The sequence below is a fragment of the Brachionichthys hirsutus genome, chromosome 12, assembly GCF_040956055.1.
Source record: "Brachionichthys hirsutus isolate HB-005 chromosome 12, CSIRO-AGI_Bhir_v1, whole genome shotgun sequence".
Classification (NCBI taxonomy): Eukaryota; Metazoa; Chordata; class Actinopteri; order Lophiiformes; family Brachionichthyidae; genus Brachionichthys; species Brachionichthys hirsutus.
The window spans coordinates 1,182,120-1,194,178 of NC_090908.1; the positions used below are offsets into that span (position 1 = coordinate 1,182,120).

The 12,059-nt window shown below is 48.5% G+C and overlaps 1 protein-coding gene across 1 annotated transcript in view; it reads left to right on the plus strand.

The window, feature by feature from the left end:
* The window catches only part of agps (alkylglycerone phosphate synthase), a 21,473-nt gene extending 11,713 nt beyond the window's left edge, over window positions 1–9,760 (plus strand). Inside the window, exons 13-20 of the mRNA XM_068746337.1 lie at window positions 1,579–1,655; window positions 1,736–1,848; window positions 2,976–3,045; window positions 3,775–3,836; window positions 4,394–4,483; window positions 5,481–5,580; window positions 5,665–5,722; window positions 8,596–9,760. Of these exons, the coding sequence (XP_068602438.1) occupies window positions 1,579–1,655; window positions 1,736–1,848; window positions 2,976–3,045; window positions 3,775–3,836; window positions 4,394–4,483; window positions 5,481–5,580; window positions 5,665–5,722; window positions 8,596–8,717 (692 nt within the window). The 3' untranslated portion in view covers window positions 8,718–9,760. The remainder of the gene's footprint in view (window positions 1–1,578; window positions 1,656–1,735; window positions 1,849–2,975; window positions 3,046–3,774; window positions 3,837–4,393; window positions 4,484–5,480; window positions 5,581–5,664; window positions 5,723–8,595) is intronic.
* The last annotated feature ends 2,299 nt before the right edge of the window (window positions 9,761–12,059 follow it).

Below are 12,059 nucleotides of genomic sequence, written 5' to 3' on the forward strand. Positions count from 1 at the left end.
ATGATCATTTCTGCTGCAGAATATCTGCAAACACACAAATAATAATTGAAGTAAGATGAAAAATGACGCTGGCTAAAATGAAGTGGTTGTTGCATTGAATCTTTATGATGTTGTTTCTTAAGGTCTTGTGGAATGCAACCAGCTTCGCCCCCCCCCCACCCCGTCTCCGGGGATCTCATTATCTCCCCTATATTTTCACTTTTCACAGAGTAGGCACTTCTTAGCATTAAGTAGGGAAGACGAAGCAACCAGGTTTTGTACTAATAACTAAAGCTCAAGGCTCTATGAAGCCTTCTTGGACTTATTAGTGACCCCCCCCCCCCACTTCTAATCACGGTGCCGGCTGAGTAAGGAGAACTGATGCATTCACAGGAACCACAAGTGCAATTTCGCATCGGCTATCTTGATATGCAACCCCCCCAAAATATAGAATGCAGCAGCGTGTGTTTATGTCAAAGCGCAGAGGAGGGTTAAAAGTAGGATTAAGCGCGCTGTGGGCGTCGTCTTCTCTCTCTGGATGCTGAATATTTAATGAGTACGATGGCTGCGAGAAACGCAAAGACCTGCAATCAAATTTTGTAATGGAAACAATGAGGACACCAAGTGATAAGAGACTTGAGCATGGGGGGGGGGTAAATGAAGTGTGACATCACCCGTGACTTCCCCACTGTGATTGATGCCCGTCCCACTGGCCCCTCATTTGGGATTGTCCACAGGCGCCTCTGTGTGTCCGATCAGGAATAAATCAGAAATAGTGGGTGAAGGAGACTGATATCACCGTCGGGCCCACTTCCCTTCGGAAGCCCCCTGATTTATCGGCCCTGGTGGGGGCTGCCACCGGCTGGGAGTAAACTTATTCATATGTTACCATTTATAGTTCCTTTAGTTTCAAACCCCAAATAAATCTGAATCGCTTGATTCAGATTCAGAACACTGCAGCAAACCGGCCATGGCTGACGTGTGGGTGTTAGGATAACTCAACTCTGACTCTAACCCCCCCCCCCCAGGCCATGGCTGACATGTGGGTGTTAGGATAACTCAACTCTGACTCTAACCCCCCCCCCCAGGCCATGGCTGACATGTGGGTGTTAGGATAACTCAACTCTGACCCCCCAGGCCATGGCTGATGTGTGGGTGTTAGGATAACTCAACTCTGACTCTAACCCCCCCCCAGGCCGTGGCTGATGTGTGGGTGTTAGGATAACTCAACTCTGACTCTAACCCCCCCCAGGCCGTGGCTGACGTGTGGGTGTTAGGATAACTCAACTCTGACTCTAACCCCCCCCCAGGCCGTGGCTGATGTGTGGGTGTTAGGATAACTCAACTCTGACTCTAACCCCCCCCCAGGCCATGGCTGACATGTGGGTGTTAGGATAACTCAACTCTGACTCTAACCCCCCCACAGGCCGTGGCTGATGTGTGGGTGTTAGGATAACTCAACTCTGACTCTAACCCCCCCCCAGGCCGTGGCTGATGTGTGGGTGTTAGGATAACTCAACTCTGACTCTAACCCCCCCCCAGGCCATGGCTGACATGTGGGTGTTAGGATAACTCAACTCTGACTCTACCCCCCCACAGGTCATGCACTGAAGCCTCAAGTGTCGTCAATTTTCACATCCTTCTTGGACGGGCTGAAGAAGTTTTACATCACCAAGGTGACGGATAATTGGGGCTGAACATCACTGACTGTTTGTGCCGCGTCTCTTTGAACTTGCCGCTTCGCTTCACTTCCCAGTTCAAAGGATTTGACCCCGACCGGCTGTGTGTGGCCACGCTGCTGTTCGAGGGCGACCGCGAGAAGGTGCTGCAGCACGAGAAGCAAGTTTACGACATCGCTGCACGGTTTGGGTGAGTCTCTGGTGCTGCCGGATCAGCGTGACTTTGAACGTACGGAGAAGTCGCTTTTTAAATCGGCCTTTATACGAGAGCGGTGAAAAGTCTTCAGGCGCGACTTTGTCCTGAGTAGTCGGCCTCATCGAGGGCTGATGGATCTCCTGTGGGGGCTGATAGTAGGCTGCCCCCCCAAGGACGGCGTGGGGCATTAAGACGGAGCCTGCTACCGCTTCGCTGTTGCGATTGATCGTGAAATGGATCAATGAGGGCTTTTGCTGGTAATCAGTTACCTGCCGGCCTGAGAGGGATGCGACCCCAAACCGCCAGCATTGGTTTCACAGATGAAATCCTCCAATCAGAATTAGGAATTAAGGGTGTTTATTGAATTCATGGCCGAGTCTGATTTTATTTTAGCATCTATTCTCAACATTTAAGATTATTATTTAGCTTTATTTTGGAGGGAAGAAGTATATAACGAATCTGTTGAAAGTCGGTCAGTAAAATAAAATGATCTTAGAAATCTGAATGATTAAATATTGTTCTTTTAGGGGAAACTTACCGATTAAATGGCTTCGTAAAATGAATAAACTTTTCCCACTCTTCCTGATTTCAGCTTCACATGAATGCAACCTTTTGATTATCGCAGCTTAAAAGGCGCGCGTGACGGGAAGATTTTTCTCTTGTTAATCGTGTATTAATCGTCGTGTTTGGAAGCGTAACTGTTTTTTGCCTGTTCTTGCAGGTAGCTGGACCCGCGCTCTGTCAGTCACATGCTGCTCCCTCTGCTTTATTTTATTATTTACAATAAATCACGATGACCAATCAGATCAAGTGCCAGTGATGGATTACTGTGCTTCTGCGATAGTTTCTCGTGGTATTGGGAAACAGGAAGAAGGGTGAAAATCAATATAGTGATTTTGTGATGAGCTTGGCCTGATTAGTTTGGGTGGTGGATGAACATTTGATTACCCGCTGCGGGTGATGGATGTGGGCTGACCTGCGGTGATGCTTCGAGCGCCGCTTCATTGATCTGTACGTTGTTGGATTGACAGGCTCCCCAGAAACTGTTGTGAAAGCAGCGCTCTGGCAACAAAGCCCGAAGACGGGCGCCGTTACATATTAACCCCGCTATCTCCTTTCAGGGGCCTGGCAGCTGGGGAGGACAATGGGCAGAGGGGCTACATGTTGACCTTCGTCATTGCGTACCTCCGGGTGGGTTCCTCCTCTGGGGTCTTCTCTTTTGGGCGGGTGGGGAGGATGCGGTCGGACAGCAAACGGGATAGTGAGCGGCGTGGAAAGGCTGCAGAATGTGTCCGCAGGCGGTCTTTGATCCGATGAGGTCAGGGGTCAGCGTCGCCATCGAGGGGAGGACGGACCGTTCTGTTAGGAGGAGCATGAATTATAATGGTGGAGGAACACACCAATAATCTGGGCAGGGGTTCTGCAGAACCAGGGCTGCATCGGTTCTCACTGCCTTTAAAGGTGTGGATGAATGCAAACCCAGAACCAAGTCTAGAAACCTGCAGTCAAATGATTCCTCCGATGGTGCTCGGATCTAAATCCGTCAAAGAATGAATAAACGTTCCTTTAAAGAGAGGCATAAAGCCACACCAAGTCACAGAATTAATAATACTTTACGTGCGCATTGTCTGTATGTAAAAATGGTTGTGATTCTTCATTTGGGAACGCGCACGCACGCGCACACACACACACACGCACACACACACACGGCTGAGGCTTTCATTTAAGTTTCAACTGAACTTTAACCAAGAAAGCAGGAGTTTAGCTTAAAATGACTTCCTGTCCCTCATTTTAAGGTGAAACGCACATTTAATCGTCAGAGCTCGTAGGTGATGGAGAAATTGATTCCATATAGATTTTACAGTTAGCCTGAATAAGCATCGAGCTGTCGGCCTGCTAACGCTGATGTGTCCCGAGCAGGACTTGGGGATGGACCTCTACGTGGTGGCGGAGTCCTTTGAAACCTCCGTGCCTTGGGACAGGTGAGCTGCAGAGGTTCTTCTTTATTCCTCCTCCACACAGTCCATCCTTTTGTTTCCTTTCTTTTACTTCTCCGTCTCTGAGAGGCAATTAATTATGTCTGCATCGGTGGCCTCCTGCAGATCTGCCCTCACTGACAGACATTCACGCACCAAAGCGGAGGCCTTTTGTGCGTGTTCGTCCCACATCTACATGTGGAGTGTTGTGCACTGTCTACATGGGTTCAGACGCACAAACACATCAACCGGGAGCACACACACGGCTCTGCGTTGTGTAACGTGCCTGATGGGAGAGGCAGAGATCAGGCACCGAGGCGAGCGTGTGTGCCTGGCTCATTACCCCCCCGTCCTCCACACACGGCTGCACATGCTCAGGACTGGCAGCCATTTCCACACCAGTGGGAGCCTCTCCCACAATCGTCTTCCCGCTAGTCAATCTCATCCACTCCTCCTCCTTTCTGCGGTTTTGTCTTCTGAATTTCAATAATTTAGCATTTTCTAACTGTTTCCTCATAAGATGAGTTATCTGGGTTTTTATAAATGATTTATTTTGTTTCCAGGGTGGTGGACCTTTGCCGAAATGTAAAGGCACGCATCGTCCGAGAGTGCAAAGACAAAGGAGTGCAGTTCCCACCATTTTCAACATGCAGGTAATTCACAAAAACAAATGGCAGCTAAAGTTGAAGATAAACCGAGTGAGAATAACTCGGTAATACTTTTAGGGATCGGTGCAGATCCAAACCCTCTTACTTCATCCAGGCTGGCAGGCTGCTATGGTTTTGGTAAACAGATTATGTCTCATCGTTGCAGGAGGTTATGTAACTTCTTGAGCCTCCAGAAAACTGGTTTTCAACAGATTAATGCGTATTTAGCACTAGTTAATAGTGAATATATGTCTGACTCAAATAACGAGTCCATGTTCACACGGGGGGGGGCTGCATATCGTTTAAAAAGCCATTTTACAAATGCTTGACATGGTTTTCATTTATTTCCATACTTAGTATTTTAATTAAACCAAAGGCACATTGAAGTTGCCGACTCGTAGTATTGTTCCAAAATGCGAGTTTGCAGAAGACGGACAGTCAGAATATCAGACGGCCATCAGATTGCAGATTACGGACAGATTAGGCCTCCCCCTTATTATGCCACAGCCATTCATTTTCCGTCTGCAGTCTGTCACATGATTGATTTGTCCATTTAACCTCTGGAACAGTCGGCGTGCCAGCTGATGGGCCATGTCAAATGAACAGGGGGGGGGGGTCTGCTCCCTGCTGCTCCAGAGGGGGAACGGAGCATTTCAGGCTGTAAAAATCATTTAAAATGTGTTCCCGATGAGTTCCGACTAAAAGGCAGACTAACGTACATCCTGAGCAAAGGAGCGGTCGGATCCTCCGACGGGAGGCGTCGGATGATTCGGTTAAAACAACGTTCTTAGAGGTTGCCGTGCTTCTGCTGGCTGGAAAGCATGAATAGAATTAACCCCCGGGCTTCGCCAGGGACGGCTGAAGCTCCCGCTTTGCTTCAGTTTCTAGGTGGGAGATGATGATGAAGTGTTGCGCCTCGTCGGATCTCTTTGTTTGAGATTAGAGCTGGGGGAGGAACACTCGGGAGGCCTTTTAAGCCTGACGCCTGCGTGTTTCCTTCCAGGGTGACTCAGATGTACGACGCCGGCGCCTGCGTCTACTTTTACTTTGCCTTCAACTACAGAGGACTCAGCGACCCGGTGCACATTTATGAGCAAGTGGAGGTATGACTCGTTACCAGTTACTGACTCGGTCTCTCATAGATCACGGGTACGTCTGATGTGATGGTTCATATTTGTACTTCCCAGCATGCAGCGAGAGAAGAGATCCTTGCCAATGGAGGGAGCCTGTCGCATCACCATGGAGGTACTAACCTGAGCAATAACTTTCATTTCATCGCATGTTCTTTGTGAATTACGAAGACGGGTTGCAAGAAAAGGGCGCCGAGCGTTCCTCGCTCCGTGCCCGTCTGGCCAGAGGGCCGTCATGGCTTCCTTCACGTGCCCACAAATGTTCCACACACAGCTCGGGGAACTGCTCTGACTCGGTTATTTGTTCATTTCAGCAGTGACCAAATGAAACGTGAGCAGGGGGGGGGGGGCGCAGCGACTCTCCAGGCGCCATCAGGCTAACCGAAATGGCTGCCTTATCTATATTGCCATCCGCCTCGCTGTTTTCATACATCACCTCAGGCTATTCATCACGCCTGTCAAAAACAGTATGCAGTGAATCAGCTGCGATATTAAATCACAATTTTTCCCGAAGGTGGGGACGGGTTCAAAATTAAAAGATTGCTAATAAAAAGGAGGCGGCGAGCCGGGGTAAATGATGCTGCCGTTATCACCGGCTGTATACTGACCTCCAAACGGTGGCCCCCCCGCCCCGTGCTGATCGGGGCGGGGGGGGCGGGGGCTGGGGGGATATTGATGTAGCTCCCCTGGGCTAGGCCCACTCTGTAATTGTGATTAATAACAGCGCTGCGCGCTATCTCGGCGCAGACATCCCGTTTTGTCTGACCACAATCAGCGCTTGACAAATGGAGCTGGTTTCACTGGGTTCTGTGTATCCAACGAAAGCGATGTAGCCGAGGATGGGGGGGGGGGGGGGGGGCACCAGAGAAATGTACACTGTATTTACAGCAGGGCAGCTGCGTGGGGGCCGCTAACGGAATCTGAATGTACTTCTGGGCTCACCATCAGCTGACGGCTGTCGTCACGGAGACGCCGACGCTGGATGGAAGCAGGTTTTGCTTGTTTAAAGGCAAAGTTCTCGATCAGTTTGCCGGTTGTAAGAAGCGCCCTTAAAGAGGTCAGCGGTGTCGTAGCAGTCGAAGAGTCGTTGAGCATCCATCACCCGGAGAGTCGTCCATCCATCGGCCTTCCACCGGGAGCACGGGGTCTTCTGCCTTACCCCGTCTGTGTCCCGACCCCAATTTGTCAGAGGCTCGTGGAACATGTTGGGGGGTGAGACTCCGGCGAAGCTTCAGCAGTCTCCTGTGTGAGGAGCCACCCCCGGGTGCCGGGCATCTTCACCGCACCTCTGACTCACAAATCACCGTTGGGCAGAGGTGACCTGATTTAGTGAAGTTCCCCACCTCGCCGTTCTCCCCGTGGCGTTTCCACGGGAGAAACGATGCTCTGTGGAAGGAGGAAAAAGCAAATCTGTCATTTCTGAAATGGCTCCCTGCGCCGCTTTGCGTGTCTCCGTCGCGCAGACCGAGCTTGAAGAGATTGATTGCAATAGCAGGAAAAAACGAGAGAATATGACAAGATAGATGTGTAAATTATCACGGTGATGGAGGCAATGATGCAGTCCCAGCACCTTCTGTTTCCTGAGAGGGGGGGGGGGGGGACGAGGAGGAAGGGCCGAGGAGGAGGAGGGGGCTTTCTTAGTTACTGGGTAGCAGCTGATTGGCCGCCCTTTCACCATCTGGAGGTGTGTGTGGTGACCCTGCTGTCGGGGGGGGGGGGCTCCTCTCGCCTCATGGCGGATCCCCATCTGGGCTTCCTGGCTGGACTCTGCTAGCATGGCGTGCTACACTCCCCACGTTAACACTCGAGCTCCCCGCTAGTGAGGCAAAGAAGAGGCACGCGGCCACTCCCATCATGCACCTGTTCTCAGGCCTGCGTATCTCATCTCAGGTGTTTACTCAAAGAGCGTCATCTGTTCAGAGCGGCTCTGTTCTCAAGATGATCTTTTGGGCTCTAAAAGCTAACATTTACCCAGCTCTGATGTTCCTCAGGCTAATTTTGTGTTTAGCAGTTTCTTTTTTCTTTCTTTTGTAGCAGTCCATGAAAAGTCTTTTATTTTATTCATTCAAATATTTCTATATTGTTTCTAAACTGGTTTGTTTTCTGTGTGAACTGTTGCAGTGATGTTTGCAGGCAACAACTGTGGTATTTTGTATTTTACTAAACACAGTTTGATTTAAGAACATGAAACCTGCACAAGCACACCCTGCGCCCCCCCCAGGTTTGGCCTTTGGTTCAGAACGCGTTTTCTCATACCTCTTAACTGTCAATTCAAAACAAAATGCCCCCCCCGTCTTGGATATACATTTTGAATAGTAGCTAATCGACTTTATGCGCTCCCTAAACTTCAACGTTTTCCCGGCGCTGTGCCTCCACCAGACCTCGCGCCGAGAACCTGTCGGCTGCAGACGCCGTGGAGGATGGCGGGCTGGACAGCTGGTGAAGCGATGGGCGCCCATGCTAGGCTCTGTGCCACAGCCGCTCCGACGCCTCAGTCTGGGGGCCTGGAGGCGGGCTGATGGAGAGCCTTTGTGTGCGGCGCCGCGGCCGGTGATCTGGCCCCGGGTCAGAGGGCCCAGAGTGGCGGTGAGGGCGAGTGAAAGCGAGAACTACAGCCTTGTGGGTCGGCTGCACGAGCGAGCTTGTGTGCACAATGAAATGGAAACGGGCAGGAAACACTCCGGTGACTCTGGTGGGGGGGGAGGGGGGGCTCCACCGGGCCGCCAGCCGGCCCCTCCTCTGGGAACACAGAGCCTAATGAGTTTGATAGTCTGCTGAGCTCCATAAATCATGCCATGCAAAACATTTCTCCAGTCTGAATAAAAGCATTTATCACCCTCTGTTTATTCACTCACTCTCACAAGATTGATCGGCTCCCGGCGGCCCGCTGAGCAATCAGCCGTGCGGCTCCTCTGTCTCGCCCCCTCGGCCCTCGGCCCGCCGCCGTGCGTCTATTTATTTCTTTATTTTCTCTCCTCTGTCATTCAGTTGGGAAACTTCGGAAGGCGTGGATGAGGGAAAGCATCTCCAGCGTCGGCGTGGGCATGCTGAAGTCTGTCAAGGACTACGTGGACCCCGGCAACGTCTTCGGCAGCAGGAACCTCCTCTAAGCCTGTCCGCTCCGCTCGCCGTTTCTAGAAGCTTCTCGTGCGTTAAATGTGAATTTAAAATGCCGAGATCAGTCCGATCAGTGCCATTTATTGATTCAAGCATTTCCCTTTCATTAAATCACCATCAACATGCTGCAACGCTCATCGCCGCTCACGCCGAGTCGTGGCCTCTGATTGGCTTAGGAGCGATGGCAGCGATTGAGGCCGTCTTATGCAACAAAACGATTTTTGTCTAATTAGATTTTGTTTAGCCGCTAAACCATATTATTTTCGCCCTGTTTGCTTTTTGTGTTTTTCCTTCCGTGTGCGTGTGTGTGTGTGTGTGTGTGTGCGCGTGTGTGTGTCACTACTTTAGTGGTATGTTCTAGATGAAGGCGCTTTCATCTAGAATGTTTTTGCGTCCAGTTCATCCCCCTCCCCCGCCTACTTCTGACCTCTTGCTATTGTTCTGGATCTTGCGTCTGCTGACCAACTTGTGCCCCCCCCCCACTCGTACTGAAATGCTTACTTTGCATAGTTTGTTACTGAGAAAGTCGAGTAAGGAAAGAAGAGCCATTGTTTCCCCATTTTTCCTGCTTCGATGTGACCGTTTAGGGATTCTGGATGCCGGCGCTCACGTTGAACCAAAGACACGGCGAATCCCAACATGCAGACCGACTGTAAACATGTTTTAAACTGACCTGACTCAAGTTCAGTAACTTCATGCTAAGCTAAGCTAATCATATGCAACAATGAGCCTTCTGAGAGCTGGTCAGTGATGATTCAGAGTGTTCAGATTGATTGATTTCTGCTCCCTGTAACTAATTGTTACCCAGAAGTCCTCCTGAAATGACCCGCTTGTTGGTTGGTCTGTGTTGTGTAAAGCTTTTTGGAGCAGGTCCATTTTGATACCATTTGCTACTGTTACCCATTGATTCTGAAGCAAAGAAAATCTCTTTATTTGTGGAAGAATCCTGCCTTTTTTTTCTGTAATCCAAATTTTCCTGAATCACCATGTCCTTTTTTTAATTCACATTTCCTCAAATAAAGACTTCCTAATGAGCCATCATCTGAAATTGTCCCTCCATGTGAAAACTGGTTTGAGTGTCCCATAAAAGAAACACCTTGTCGATACTTTGGTGCAACACATGGAACTAAAACGTACAAAATACTGCATTGTGAGGGCAGAAATACCACCATCTCTCAAATGAAGCCTTGGATAGCAGTTATTTATCAGAGAGCGTGTGTGTGTGGGGGGGGGGGGGGGGGGGGGGTCAACAGGGACAAAAGAGCAGGGTTTAGTTTGCTCGTCCTCTACCTGACATCACAGGGCTCAAGGTAATCCAGCAGCACAGAGGAGTTTAGCTGAGCCTGTCTTCTGCTTCCTGTCAGTACCCCCCCCCCTCCCCAACACCCACACACTGCTGCTGACGTCACTACCACCCATCAACAGTATATAGCTCAGCCGCGGTCGATGAAATACTCCAGCTGTCGCACTGAGGCTTAATGCTGAGGATTCACTGAATATTCGTGAGGCTTGGAGGGTTTAACTTTATTCCTGGTTCATCACTAATTGTTATGAGCTCTGTAATATTGATTATGGATTTATGTGAGTCTAAGCTCCTATTTTCTTGCTAATGCTGTTTTTTGGCATTTGCATCATGCCTTTGCTTTCCCTGTCCATCACATATGTTGTATCAATGAAATGTGCACATGCTTGCAGTATTTCATTCCGGTGTACATCATGTGTAGACATGCATTTGTCCACATGGGGGCAGCACTGCACTGGGAAACGGACGTAAAGACAACTACAAACGTTACAAACAAAAGTACTGCAGTGAAAGTGTCACTGCAGTACTATTAGTCAAATGTACTTGTAACGCAGAAGAATATAACGATGAATTTCAAATAGGATTTCACCATTTGGTTTGAATGGAGCTAATTTTTGGAAGCAGAAAAACAATACTTTCTAAAAACTGTAAATTTGTATGTAAGGATGTGAACTGGTTATTAGAAATTAGAGTGAATTAATGTCAATTAATCTAATATAGAAATATTCATGGTATTTTTATTTAGTATAGTAACTCAATTGTGTCCCGCAAAATAATTGAATGCCTCTGTGCCAGAAGACTCCAGACATGGCAACATATTTTTATTTAAAATTTAATAAGCATTGCACATTTGCCTTCTCATGCCGTCTTTCAGTCCTGCATAACAAAATCCAGACTGGGAAAGGAAATACTGTAAATACAAGAAGCACATTACATCGCAAAAAAGACTAGTCGAAGTTTGGCAAATTTGGAGACCCAATAGAAAAATAGAACAGCAATAGTCATAATTATGCAACATGATGCAATAGAACTTAATTCATGCATTTCTGATGAGATCATTTGTTTAAAATTAGAGGTATTTGTTGGCTCACATTTTCGCTACATCCTTAGCAAGTGGTTGAATTTAATACTGCACAAAACATGCAATCCAAGAATTCTATGGTCAATTCAGCTCTTCAACTTTAACACGGCCGAGCACACAGATCCATGCCACACAACGGTTCAAAATCCATTTAACGAAGCTACAACACAATTCATAAGGCCGACCCCACCCAAAATAAAACGTATATTAGCTTGTGACTACATGGAGCTTCAGCGCTACAGGTTTCAGTATCCCGGTCTTCCTTTGGAGATGAAGGTTTTAAGTAGCATTTCACAACTTTCAGAACAAAACTAAAGGTTGTTTAAAGGAAAATATTTGTGCAGGAATTTTGGTTGATTGGATACAAGCCACGTGCCCCCCCTAATTAAAGTTACAGCAAGTGGCGGGTGGTCAGGGCCTGCAAGGCTTTCTCTGCTGGCCTAACATAACCAGAAATCAAGAAAACATGATCATATTTATGATAAAAGTATATATTCTTCACATTCATGTCATATTATATTCCAGTGATGTATTTTTAGGTGAGAGTTTTTATCCAATCAGAATTCAACTAGTTTGTGTTGCCAGGCAGAGTTTATAGTACCAGTGGTAAGTACTATCCGTCCGTGGCCTTCTGAATCAGCACTGCCAGCCGTCTGTGCTGTGTGAGTAAACGGGCTCTTAGAGTTGATAGGCAGTTGCGATAGCCAATCAGATCACGAGTTGGTGACAATAAGACCTTCCTGCAGGGCTCACGTTGAAGGTCAATAACACGTCCTGTGATTGGCTCTTAGAGTTGATAGACAGTTGCGATAGCCAATCAGATGCGTAATCAACTAATGCGCACCAGGAAGTGCGGCGAGGCGGCGACCGACCGAAAATAAAAAAACAACTATTCCTGCGTTTTTAACCCACAATGGCCGAAGGAGGGGAAAGCGTGGATTTGGTTGTGGA